The 13114-nt window shown below is 32.6% G+C and overlaps 1 protein-coding gene and 1 non-coding gene across 4 annotated transcripts; one reads left to right on the top strand and one right to left on the bottom strand.

Annotated features, from left to right (window-relative positions):
* Positions 1–670: 670 nt before the first annotated feature.
* On the bottom strand, positions 671–3779 carry LOC120576808 (plasmodesmata-located protein 8). 3 transcript variants are annotated; one of them, XM_039827307.1, is made up of 3 exons: positions 2851–3779; positions 1206–1324; positions 671–940 (listed from the first exon to the last, which is right to left on the bottom strand). In XM_039827307.1, exons 1-2 carry the CDS (start codon positions 3599–3601, stop codon positions 1248–1250), a joined length of 828 nt encoding a protein of 275 aa, XP_039683241.1. In that variant the 5' UTR covers positions 3602–3779; the 3' UTR covers positions 671–940; positions 1206–1247. The 3 variants fall into 3 exon arrangements, with proteins under 3 accessions (XP_039683241.1, XP_039683242.1, XP_039683243.1); XM_039827308.1 differs by having other exon boundaries at positions 1206–1312; XM_039827309.1 differs by lacking the exon at positions 1206–1324.
* A 442-nt stretch (positions 3780–4221) lies between these two features.
* Positions 4222–4328, top strand: LOC120577249 (small nucleolar RNA R71). Its single transcript, XR_005643323.1, has one exon. It is a non-coding gene; the product is annotated as a small nucleolar RNA R71 (small nucleolar RNA).
* Positions 4329–13114: the final 8786 nt, after the last annotated feature.

Below are 13114 nucleotides of genomic sequence, written 5' to 3'. Positions count from 1 at the left end.
AAATGGAAGATGCAATTTAGAAAGAGATAGACATAAAGAAATGGGTGGTTACTCCTACCACCAAGTAAGTTTTACCATCATTGATTATTTTTTACTTTTATGTATCTTTATCTCTCTAAATGGAACAAATGAAAAAAATTATAAATGGAGAGGATCTTTATCCAATTATTTCTACCATCGAGTTACTCATTTTCATATACTCTTTTATTTTTTAGCCTTCCATTTTCCGTCTTGAACATATTTGTCCAACTAGGCGTTGTGGGTCACTTGTTAGTCATGAGTCCTTTATGTTTGTCTGTGTTTCTTGTTTAAAAATTGGTTTATTGCTCATCTTAAGTGTTGTGAACTCTGAGTTCTTACATGAATAGTTTAATAATTTTTATAATTTTTTATTTTAAATGTGTATTTGTTGGACCATATCTGAGGTAGGGCAACCATCCTAGCCTTAAAATAGAATTTAAAATTGGTGCATCAAAATAAATATTAAAAAGAGGGATCCATTAAGAGTGTTGAAAATTGAATAATGATAAATTAAAAAAAAATTGTAGAAATGTTGAGAGTCTATAATTTCATTTTAGGTTTTTAACCTGTGTCCTTAAAGCAAAAGTTAGCATGATCCAAAAAAATCAACGAAACGAAAAGTAAAGAAGTTTAGAAAGAAGTGCACATAAGAATATAATATGAAAATGCATTTAAAATGTTTAAATTAATTAATGATGGGTTTTGGTTGGACATCACCAAGGCAAGACAATATGCAGCCCTTTCTAAGTTGATGTATTTCTAATTTCTAAACAAAAGGATAAGTCCCACTTTCTTTTGTCAAGAAAGCAAAATATTAAATTCATCAAAAAGCAAAAGCAGGTTTTCACTAAATTTTAATAAACATTTGTGGAACTTTCTTGATGATTACCCTTTCCTATAGTACCTGCATCTTCTTATCCTGCATTCAATAAAGAAATATTAATCATGATTACCATATCATTTTATCAATGATATATACTCCCTTCAATTCTATATATAAAAAACAATTTTTTTTCTATATAAAAAACAATTTTTTTAGGTAGATTGAGTAATTAATATATCTCGTTTATAATAAAGATCAGATACATCAACTATTAAATGTATTTAATTTTTTTTTTATATATATAGGATCGGAGGGAGTATTTTCATTACAAGGATCACAATTTTTTTAGTAAAATGTTTACCCGCTGCTTTTTTGCAAATTGAGAGAAGGACAACTAGAACTGCTAGACCCCAAACACACCCACAATAATTGCAACTGATTTCCCCACTTGGTCATTATTGTGAGAATCTGCACAAAACACCAAGTTGATTGAAAGCAATGAGAACAATAGGCACAACACAAAAACTGATCCACAAAACTTGCTTAAAAAGTGAGAAGGGAACCCTTTGGCATGCATATGACTTTTAAAAGGAAAATGATAACTAATACTCTCATCCGAGTTTACTTCGACGGAGAAAAACACCATTTTAACTTAAATTATCCATCAAAACTCAAAAAGTAAATCCGTATTTTCAGTGTTCCAACGGTAAATTCGGAGGGTGTGGTTTTAAAAAATAGAAAGGATAAACATTTTTATCTAGTCAATAATAAAGTTCAAATAATGTCACCCTTTAAGATTCGACAATCCACGACGGTTTTCAGTCTAGAGGTAATGATGTAGTGGTAGTCATATTTTTCTTTGGCGGCTTCAATTACCCTATTACTACTAAGCAGAGTACCTACCCAACTTATAAGTAGCTCTATCTGTGATTCAATTCTCAACAAAGACATGATATCAATCGTAAGAATTTAAACTCACGAGAAGAGTCCAATCCAAAAAACTGATATATTATGAGCAGGGTCTCATAACTTAAATACGATAGTGAATGCTCTTATCGAGTCAATCCAAAACTCCTATTGCTATCTAATATAGGAATCAATGATATCATCAACTAAGAGAGGAAATACATAATGGGCTATATTTAGTTATTTATTTACTATCTTCACTGCAGTATATATTTTCGAAGAAAAGAATATGAATCCTAAAGTGAAAGGAAATTGATGTTATTACTGAAATTTAGAACTTTGGAAGGAAATTAGGGAAGAATATAACTTTTTATTGTTGAGGATCAAAAGATGGAAGTTAGATGCCATGCCTTCTTCTTTTTAATACCATTCATTGCTTTATCTTAAATCAGTTAGCTATAGTTGAAGGTGAAGAATATAGAATGTGATGCTAACAAAGGGTTTTATGAAAAAGAATAAAGACCAATGGCACAAAGGTGCATTTTCCCAAATAAAGTGTAAAAGCAAATGTGCTGAATGCTTTGGCTTTTACAAGTTACAATAATATTGACCATTGCATTTCGTTTCCTTTTTACCTTCATTTCTGTAATCACTTTTCTACAAAGGGGTGACTAATAGTTTATAATTGTAAGTAATGGAATTAAATTATTCAAAATAATTTCCATTTCCCCTGCTATTCTTTCTTCCTTTTCCATACATATTGACCATTGCTTTATGCATGCTTATTATCAAGTGTATTTTAATAATAGTAAATTAATTAATTAATTTAGAATTTCATACACGGGGATATGACACGACACTGACACATTGACGTCGATAATAATTGAGTATAATTATATGTAACGGCGTCATGTTAGTGTTCGTACGTGTACACTAGACACGCTTTCAATCTAAAGTATCGGTGCTACAGAGCTTTAAAGTAGAAAAGACATTAGAGGTAGAATATTTTACCAAAGGGATGTGAAAATGAATGCCTCTAACTTTGCCCAAATATGTATGGAAAAAAGATATTTTTCCAGAAGAGTTAGAATGAAATGTACCTGATTCTTCATAATAACCAGAAGCCCAATACCGAGCATAACATTGTCCCAAAAACACATCAGCAGCTGCAGCTGATCCACATAAGCTCTTCAGCTTTCCAACTGCATCAACCAAACAAGTTGAACAATCTGATACACTTATATCACCCAAACATTGTGCAAACCCTTGAACTAATCCTGAACTACTAACCCTAAATCCATTCGCCGTTTGCAAATCTTCAAGAACATCGTCTCTACGCCGAAAGAACTCAACATCACTACTCATATGTTTACTACATTTCTTATACCTAATACTTGTATCCAATTTACCAAGAAAATCACCACTATGTTCATATCTTACAAAACAACCTTCAAGTTGCAAAGAAGCACCAAGGGAATAAGGACACACCAAGCTTATTTGATTAACTGCTCTTCCAACACACTTTGAACAGTCAATTGGATGTAAATCACCTCTGCATTGGTATAAACCGTATACTGCTCCTTCGGGTTGTGTTGAGGTTCCATTTCCAATTCCATAACTATTGAAAGTAACTTCAGATGATGATGTTGCAACTGAAGATAACAAGCTGTTGAGGTTGGATTCATAGGGGGTGTTTGGTTGGTATTTTTCTTCTGTGCAACTTGCATAGATTGTGATGTGAGTTCTTGAAGGGTAGCTATGGGTAGTAGGAAAGGAAGATATGAAAATTAGAAGATAAAAGAGTCTCAAGATGATTCTTTGAATGGAGTGTAGTTGAAGATAACTCAACATTTTTCCTTTTGATTAATTTTCTTTGCAAACCTTGGTTTTAGTTTGTGTGGTTTTTTGATTTGTGATAATGAAAGAGTGAAATAGTGGTTTGTTTTTGTGTTTGTTGAATGAAGCCTTTTCTGTGTTAAACTATTGTTTGGTCGGAGCAAAGAGTATATAATTATGTCATGACCATTAAAAAAAATTTATGTCATGAGTATGGTCATAAAGAAACCAATATATTTTTTTTTTTTAAGAAAAAAAAAAACAATATTTCTATTTACATGATAAAGTAAGAAGATTCATTAGTATGTACCGTAACACACTAAACTTTAAAAGCAATAACACACGCAAATGATACAATCATATAAAGAATTTAGATGTTACTTTTTTCATAAGTTCAAAACATGCATAATAAATTTTTCAAAACATCGCAGCGGAATAATACCATAATATCTCAACATCAACAAAATAAACCACCAAGGTAGTCATGTCACATATAATCATCATACATCACCAAAATATAAAATTTCGACTCAACAAACCGAGTGTCTCATGAGGTCATAAAACATAAAACGACAGGCATTTTTGTGGTATATGATAAGCCATTATAAAAAGTGTGGATTACAAGCCACTTCTCTAGACCATGGTGGGGACAGAGTCCAGGCATTTCCTTGAAACACTCCCACGCACCATAAAGGGATTTCCCATCTTTTTGAGTGAATTGGTAGAGTCTTGCCCTTAGTTTGGCAGTTTTAGAAGGGGGAAAGAACCTGGCGAGGAATGCTCGCCTCATTTGATCCCATGAAGTGATGGAACCAGCTTCTAATGAATTGAACCAAACACTAGCTCTATCTTTTAAGGAAAAAGGTGCATCCTTGCGGTCTCTTGGTTTTTATAGGTCACACTAAGTCTAAAAAAAGTTGAAACATGCAAATTTGGATCCTCAGTGGGTGATCCAGAAAACTGATTTTGCTGCACTAAGTAAATAGGTGCAGGCTTTATTTCAAAATTATTACCCGTACACAATAATAGCATGTGGCTCTTCCGTAAAAGGGGTTGCATACTCTTTAAGAGTGTGTTCCTCAACCATATCGGTATTATTTTGTGTTTCCAAGAAGTTAACCGTAAAAAGAAAGAAATAGAAAGAAAGAAAAAAAAAAAAAAAAAAAAAGAAGAAGAAGAAAAAGAGAAAGAATATTTTATTATTTTTTTATTTATATTGAGAGAGAGACAGAGAGAGTTGTATTTTTTTTATTTTTTAATTTATAGCTCAAGGTGAAATTGAAAAGGAAAAAGAAATACTATATTTTTTTATGTTTATTTTTATTTTATATATATCATATATTTTTTTTCTAACCACTATTAAAAAGTTAATCAAATTTGCAAAACTCCCCGGCAGCGGTGCCAAAAATTTAATGAGTAAATCCGCAAGTGCACGGATTATCGTAGTAGTAATAAAAGAGAGTATCGTTCCGACAGAGAGTTGTTCAATTGAATCAACTTTTATTGGTGATTAGAGAAAAGTTCAGTTGCAAAGTTTGGATTTTTAGAGATTTAAAACAATTAATAAAAAGCGCCTTGAGATTTATTGGTTCATCTAAATAACAAGTCCTTCACAGAGAAACCCTAAACCATAATTTTATATTGGATTTACTTTCTCAAGACATGTTTCTCGCCTATCACATCTCCTTTCAGTTTCAGTGAGTGTGTTCCTTTAGCAATCACGCCTATTCTCATGGTTGATTGCTATTAGAATCGTTGAAGAACGAAACTTTATATGTCTCAAGGTTTGCTAGACTATTCTCATGTTTCGCAACCCTTGTCTAATTTCACTTGTTCCAATATCAAAACTGTAACGCCCACTTTCGTTTAATTGTTTAATTAATTGAGTTTAGGCGATTATATTATATTTATATAATATATGCGTGATTTTGATATGTTTTGATGATTTAAGTTGATTTGGATAATTTGATGTGTTTTGATAAGATTATGAGACTTATTTTATTGTTAAATAAAATAAGATTTGATAAGAAAATAGAAATATGAAAAATATTTAGTTGGGGGCTGTTTTGATATTTTAGATAGTTTTGGGGGAGAAAGTGAGATAAGATAAGTAATTAGGAAGAGATATAAATAGGGAAGACCTAATTGTTAGAAAAACTATTGTACGTGAAAACTTTTGGAAAAGGGAGAAAAAGCTTAGAAGGGAGGAGATCAAAGAGAGAGCTGCGATTTCTTCATAACCAGGTAAGGGTGAGACTAATAACTCAGTAATGGTAATTGATGATAATTCAGATGATTAGTTAGCAAGAATTAGGATTGAATTGGAGAAAACGAAAACTAGGTCAAATCCCTAGAATTGATGATCAAACGGTAGGAATTGATTAAATTGATGTAGAAAGTGTTCCTAGACCTTAGATAATGTTTAGGACGAACTTTGGAATCAGTATTAGGCTTAGAACCATGAGAATCGTCGAATTTTTGTGGAAATAGCAGGTCTAGCCGTAGCGAAATTCATCGCTCGCCACTGCGAGTTATGAGTTTCGCCTCGCGAGTGATGAACATTCATCGCTCGCCTCGTGAACCCTTTTCCCTCGCCTCGCGAGTTGTGCAATGCAGCTCGCCACGACAAGCAACCTTACTCGCCATAGCGAGCTAAGGCAGAGAGCATGTAGGATTCTGCAATTTCGACTTTTTAGTTGGACCTTGAGTGCGATTGTGTGCCTGAACATACCTAGTAATGATTAGGAACGAATGTAGGACAAGATTGAACCTAGAACACCATTAGTTTGGAAATTGACTGGTACTCGCCATGGCGAGTAGGAACTCTCGCCTCGCGAGCACTTCCAGATTGGAGTGTCTTGAGTGTTTGTGCGATCTGTGTCGCACGTTTTGATCAAGAGTGAATCCCTAATCGGTAATGAGACCTAGTGACGATGTTTAATGCAATTTGTAAAGCCGTTTAAGATATGTCGATATTAATTGAGCATGATTAATGTACTATGCATTATGTAAGATATGAATTAAATATTATGATGCCATTGAATTGTAATTGATATAATGATATCATCCTGTTGTTGTGTGACTTGACTATGCTGCTGTTGTTATTTAACTAAGTGCATAAATGTCTATATATGATGAATAAGATGACGTTTAGCTCCAAATTATTGGATGCATATTGATATGATGAATACGGTGATTTGTTGATAAGAGTCCATGCATTAGCATTCATTGAGCTTAGTCCTCACCACAATTATTAGGAGCTTTGTCCTCCGCACGATTTATTAGGAGCTTTGGCCTCCGCACGTTTAAAGTATATTAATACTTATGATGACGATTGGTACCACATGCATATAAGGAGTCTAAGAGCATTGTCGCATTGTCGTGTCTATGATGCTATATTGTTGATGATGATTGAATATGTGAATATGTGATAATTGTTTATCAAATATGCAAAGTTGTTTAAAATTGATTATGATGTTAATGTTAATTTATGATTCGAATTACATTGATTAACATTATTTTGTTATGAAATCTCACCCCTTCTGCTTGAAAATGTTGCCCTTCGTATGGGTAACTTACAGGTGATCGTGCTTAGTGTGCAGTTTACTGTTGTGAGTGGCCTTGCCTCACTGTGTCGTCTAGGTCGCTCTGATACGTAACGGGATGGGGTTTTGATATGCATGCTTCATTCTATTACGTGAAACGTTTATGTTATTTTTATAAGATTGTTTAACTTTTGAAATACTTTGATGGGGCCTGCGTGCCAAAGCGTTTTATGGATTATGAAATAATTTCCGCTGCAATGTTTAAGATATTTGGTTAAATTGTTATTTAACTGTCTTGGAATATGTTAAATGTGATATCCCGTTTGTTTATGCTGTTTACTCTGATAAATGTTTATGAAATTTTTATGTTGGGAAAACGGGGTGTTACAAAAACTCCACTTTCGCTTTATGAATTGATATTTTAGATGATGAATTAACAAATACTAACCCTCCACTTTCGCTTCATGAGTTTGATGTTTGTTAATTCATTATAATAACGGTGAAATTAGATTAGAAAGTAAAATTATATAAAATTAGGGTTCAAGGCTTGATTTTATTAGGGTTATGTCATTTAGACTTACCCAACAATCCCAATATAAGAACTTAAGAAGAGTCTACTCACTCATGTTCATCGTAGACATAGAAGAGAAGAAGAAGAAGAAGAACATATAATAAAATAATAAAAAGAAAAACTTTTATTAAGAGAAAACAATTGTCATTATTGAATTCAAAGAACAAAAGATGAATTGTTATGATAACTAGCTACTCTATTTATAGTCTATATCGACTTAAGCCCTAAGCAATACATCACTAGAATGTTCCACAAGAAACCATTAGCTTTTAGGTCAGAAATAAACTAGTAGGTAGCTTGTCTTTGAAGCAGAAGCAGCAAAAGAGCATCCTTGGAGTTGGCACGGCCGTGTGGCTGCTGGCACGGGCCGTGCCAAGCTTTTGACTTGGGGGAATCGTATTTTTGTCTTCAATCTTCGTATTTTCAACCCGAATAAGCTCCTAATCCTCTTTCTTTTGCTCTAAGACTCAATCTTTCAATTATTCGTTCTTGAAATTAAATAACTTGCAATTGAAGTAAAATAGTTCTAAAAAGGAAATAATATTAAATAAAACGAAATCAAATCTAAATAAAACAGACTCAAATATTATATTAAAAACACTAATTATTGACTTATCGGATATTCAACATCCTCAAATCCGGGTGGTTGGGAAATGTATACCTCTTCATTTAGTAAACCATTTAAAAATGCGGACTTGACATTTATTTGAAACAATTTGAAATCAAGACAAGACGCAAATGCTAATTGTAACACCCCGTTTTCCTAACATAAAATTTCATAAAAATAATCAGAGTAATTCACATAAACGGAATGTCGCACTGCTTTTCAAAAATCCCTAAATAGAATAAAATACTATTTATTAAATAATAGTTTTCGGTAAAACATAATAATTCATCGCAGCGGAATATTTTCAACATTAAACGACTTCCAATAAATCTGGCACATGGACTCAACATAAATATCTTAAAGATTTAGTTGAACACCAACAGGTTCATAATGAAACATAAGGAATGATGAATACAACGACAAATTATCCCCATCCCGTTACGTATCAGAGCACCTAAGACTCATGTGATGAAAATTCACTCACAACAGCAACTAACAGCTACTATTCTTGATCACCTACAAGTTACCCATACGAAGGGCAACGTTTCCAAGCAGAAGGGGTGAGATTCACAAACAATAATAATAGATATATAAATCATCAATTGTATTTAACAACTTAATTAAATAACATAATTAGCAACATATATTCAATAATAATGTTCATACTTCTTCAACTTTAATAACACTTACTATTTCAACCAACAGTGACGACAACAACTCAATCAACAACAACCACAATTACTCACTCAACAACAACGACAACAACTCACTCAACAACAACGACAACAACTCACTCAATGTAACGCCCTCTTTGAATTATTTAATTATTTAATCGAGTCTAGAATTTATTAAGATGAGTTTATATTATATTTATATGATATATGTGTGATTTAAGAGGTTTATATGATTGAGATGATTTTTATGTGATTTATGAGGAGTTGTGACTTATTTTATTGTTTAATAAAATAAGATTTGAAAATAAAATAAATATTGAGTTTAGGGGTTGTTTTGAGATTTTAGAGAGTTTTGGGGGAGAAAGAGAAATAACATAAGATAGTTGGAGGAGATATAAATAGGGAAACCTAGTTTAGAAAAAACATAACGTACTGTCAATTTTGGAAAAAGGGAGAAAAAGCCAAGAGAAGGGAGAGAGACCAAAAGCTGCGATTTTCACATTCTAAGGTAAGGGTGAGACTAACTTTGCAATTCTATTAAGTTTGTGATTCAATGGTTAGGTTTAACATGATGTAGGATGAGTTTTTGAGGAATTGAAAAATAGGTTAAAATTGTAGAATTAATGATTAAACGGTGGAAACTTGTTAGATTGATGTAGAAACTGTTCTTGGACCTTAGATAATGTGTATGAAGAATTTTGGAATCAATGTTAGGCTTAAAACCATGAGAATTAGAGATTTTTATGAAAAATTGTACTTCTGCCCGTAGCAACATTCATCGCTCACCGCCCGAGCTATGATCCTCGCCTCGCGAGTGATGAACTTCATCGCTAGCCACGCGAGCAACCTTTCCCCGCCTCGCGAGTTGCACGTCACAGCTAGCCATAGCCAGCAGATGAACTCGCCTAGCGAGCTTTACCAGAGAGCTTGCAAGATTTCGTGATTTTGACTTTTGAGTTGATCCTTAGATGCTTTTGAGTGCCTGAACATGTCTAATAATGATTAGGAAAGAATGTAGAATGAGATTAAACCTGAAAAGATTTTAGAATGAACTTTTGGAATTCTGACCTGAACTCGCCACGGCGAGCAGAGGCTCTCGCCTCGCGAGTGACCCAGAAACAGAGTGCCTTGTTAGGATTTTGCGATCTATGTCGCACAAGTTGTAACACCCCGTTTTCCCAACGTGAAAATTTCATTCATTTAATCAGAGTAATTCACAAAAACGGAATGTCACACTACTTTTCTTAAAATCATAAACTGAATAAATAACTATTTATCCTTTAAAATTCAATAACAAAATCTTTAATACTTCGTAGCGGAATTTATTCAATAACTAAACAGTCTTTGGCACGAAGGCCTCTTCATAAATTTCTCATATAATCCAATCTAAAACCAAAGTCATAATTCTTCTTAAAACAATACGTAAGGAATAGAAAGCAATAACAAATTCCCATCCCGTTACGTATCAGAGCACCTAAAGACACTTGCGCCACCACTCCTACTAATCATTAATACCTGCAAGTTACTCATACGAAGAGCAACATTTTCAAGCAGAAGGGGTGAGATTTCACAAAACAATAATATCAAGCATATAATTCAATAATTATATTTAACAACACAAATAACTTCATCTATTAGTAATAATAATTCTTCATGTAATAATTCTTAATAACTCAACCAACTTCTAATTATCATTTAACACATATTAACCAAATCGTAACAAACATAGATCATCACATCATAGTCATAGTTCATATATAGCATAACAACATCTTAATCCTAATTCATATACAACATAACAACATCATTAATTCATAATAATAATTATTCATCAAACATCTCATTATCAATTCATTAATAAAAGACAACTTATCAATTTAACATAAACATCATCAAGTACACTTAACAACTCATAGATATCATCATGTAATCATCATCACTAATAACTTTAAAACAACACAATATAATCATCTCTTATTAATAGTAATAATTATCTACATCATAACATAAACATCTTCTTATAATAATATAACAACAACGTAACATGATATTCACTTAATAATAATAATAATAATTATATATACATCATCTCGTCATAATATAATAATATAACAACAACATAGCATGATATTCACTTAATAATAATAATAATTATATATACATCATCTCTTCATAATATAATAATATAACAACAACATATTCATCTTCTTGTATTAATATAACAACAACGTATTCATCATCTTATGAAAATATAATCAACACATACTAACACCAAAATCAACATCATAAATCTTCAACATAAACATCTTAAACAATATCATCTTAAACATCATAGCATCTTTGATAAACAATTACCAAGTAATCACAACATTCGATCATCATCAATAACATAACATAATATTCACTTAATAATATTAATCATATATAGAACAACATATTCATCACTTAATAGTAACAATTATACACAACATCATAACAACTTAACAATATCATAATCATTATCTTAAACAACATAGCAACATAACAGTATCATAATCAACATGTTAAACAACATAGCAACATAACAATATCATAATCAATATCTTAAACAACGTAGCAACATAACAATATCATAATCAATCTGTTAAACAACATAGCAATATAACAATATCATAATCAATCTGTTAAACAACATAGCAACATAACAATATCATATAATTCACATCATAAACATCGTATAATCTTCGTAGGTACTTCTTTAACAACACATAGGTAGAAGAAGACTCGACAACTCATAGATGATAATTCATCGACAACTTAACAACTCATGGATGATAATTCATCAACAACGACCTTGACTCGACAAATGCGACAATGCAACTTAGACACTTATATGCATGTGGTACCAATCGTCATCATAAGTATTAATATACTTTTATCGTGCGGAGGACAAAGCTCCTAAAACGTGCGGAGGACAAAGCTCCTAATCGTGGTGAGGACAAAGCTCAATGAAATGCTATGCATGGACTCTTAACAACAAAACACTGTAATCATCGTAATCAACATATCATCATGCATCCAATAATTTGGAGTTAAACGTCATCATTTCATCATATATATAAACATCATGCACTTAGTTAAATAACAACAGTAGCACAGTCAAGTCACAAAACAACAGAGAGATATCAATATATCAATTGCAATTCACAATCATAACAATATTAATGTGAAGCATCAACAACTTAAACATCAAACATCTTCCACATAAGGCATATAAATATTTCACATAACCAACATCAGCAACATAGGCGACACATAAACATCTCAGGATATAACAATATCAAATGATAATCAACAACAACTCATGTAACTTAGTTAAATAACAATAGCAGCATAATCAGATTATATCAACAGCTTAATACCAATTCATTTTCAACAACTTCCTGATCATTCAATAATAATTCAAGTAATGCAATCAATCAATAAATCACATTATAAACACTTAGCATTTCAATATAGCTTCACAATTCACAATCATTATCTTTAATAGGTCACACTATGTACCTAAAGTTCATTTCTAACCAATCCAAGCAACTCAAGTCTCACAATGCACTAAAACACTCAATTCTGGAAGTGCTCGCAAGGCGAGAGCATCTGCTCGCCGTGGCGAGTACAAGCCAACTTTCCAACTAAGGTTGTTCTAGGTTCAATCTCGTTCTAAATCATTCTCTAATCAATAGTAGGCACCTAAAGGTACTCAAAGGCATCTCAGGTTCAACTCAAAAGGCCGAAACAAAAAATCTAACATGCTCTCTGCCTTAGCTCGCTATGGCGAGTAAGGTTGCTCGCCATGGCGAGTTGCACCAAACAACTCGCGAGGCGAAAGGAAAGGGCTTGCGTGGCGAGCGATGAAGGTCATCACTCGCGAGGCGACAATCATAGCTCGCCGTGGCGAGCGATGAATCTAGGCTCGGACATGATGCACTTTCTACACGAAAATCATCATCTAACAAGGTTCTAAGCCTAATTTCAATTCCAGAATTCATCTAAATCATTATCTAAGGTCTAAGGACAGTTTCTACATCTTTTTAACAAGTTTCCATCGTTTAATCATCAATTCTATCAATTTGACCTAATTTCCGATTCTTCTTA

This window comes from Medicago truncatula, chromosome 7 (assembly GCF_003473485.1).
Source record: "Medicago truncatula cultivar Jemalong A17 chromosome 7, MtrunA17r5.0-ANR, whole genome shotgun sequence".
Lineage (NCBI taxonomy): Eukaryota > Viridiplantae > Streptophyta > Magnoliopsida > Fabales > Fabaceae > Medicago > Medicago truncatula.
This window is presented reverse-complemented; position numbering and strand designations above follow the sequence as displayed.

Excerpts from the sequence above, each read along its gene's own strand:
- LOC120576808 (XM_039827307.1), bottom strand. The coding sequence starts at position 3,601 with ATGTTGAGTTATCTTCAACTACACTCCATTCAAAGAATCATCTTGAGA. Across the intron at positions 1,325-2,850 it reads TGGTTATTATGAAGAATCAG|TGTTTTGTGCAGATTCTCAC; the intron begins GTACATTTCATT and ends CAATCAACTTGG.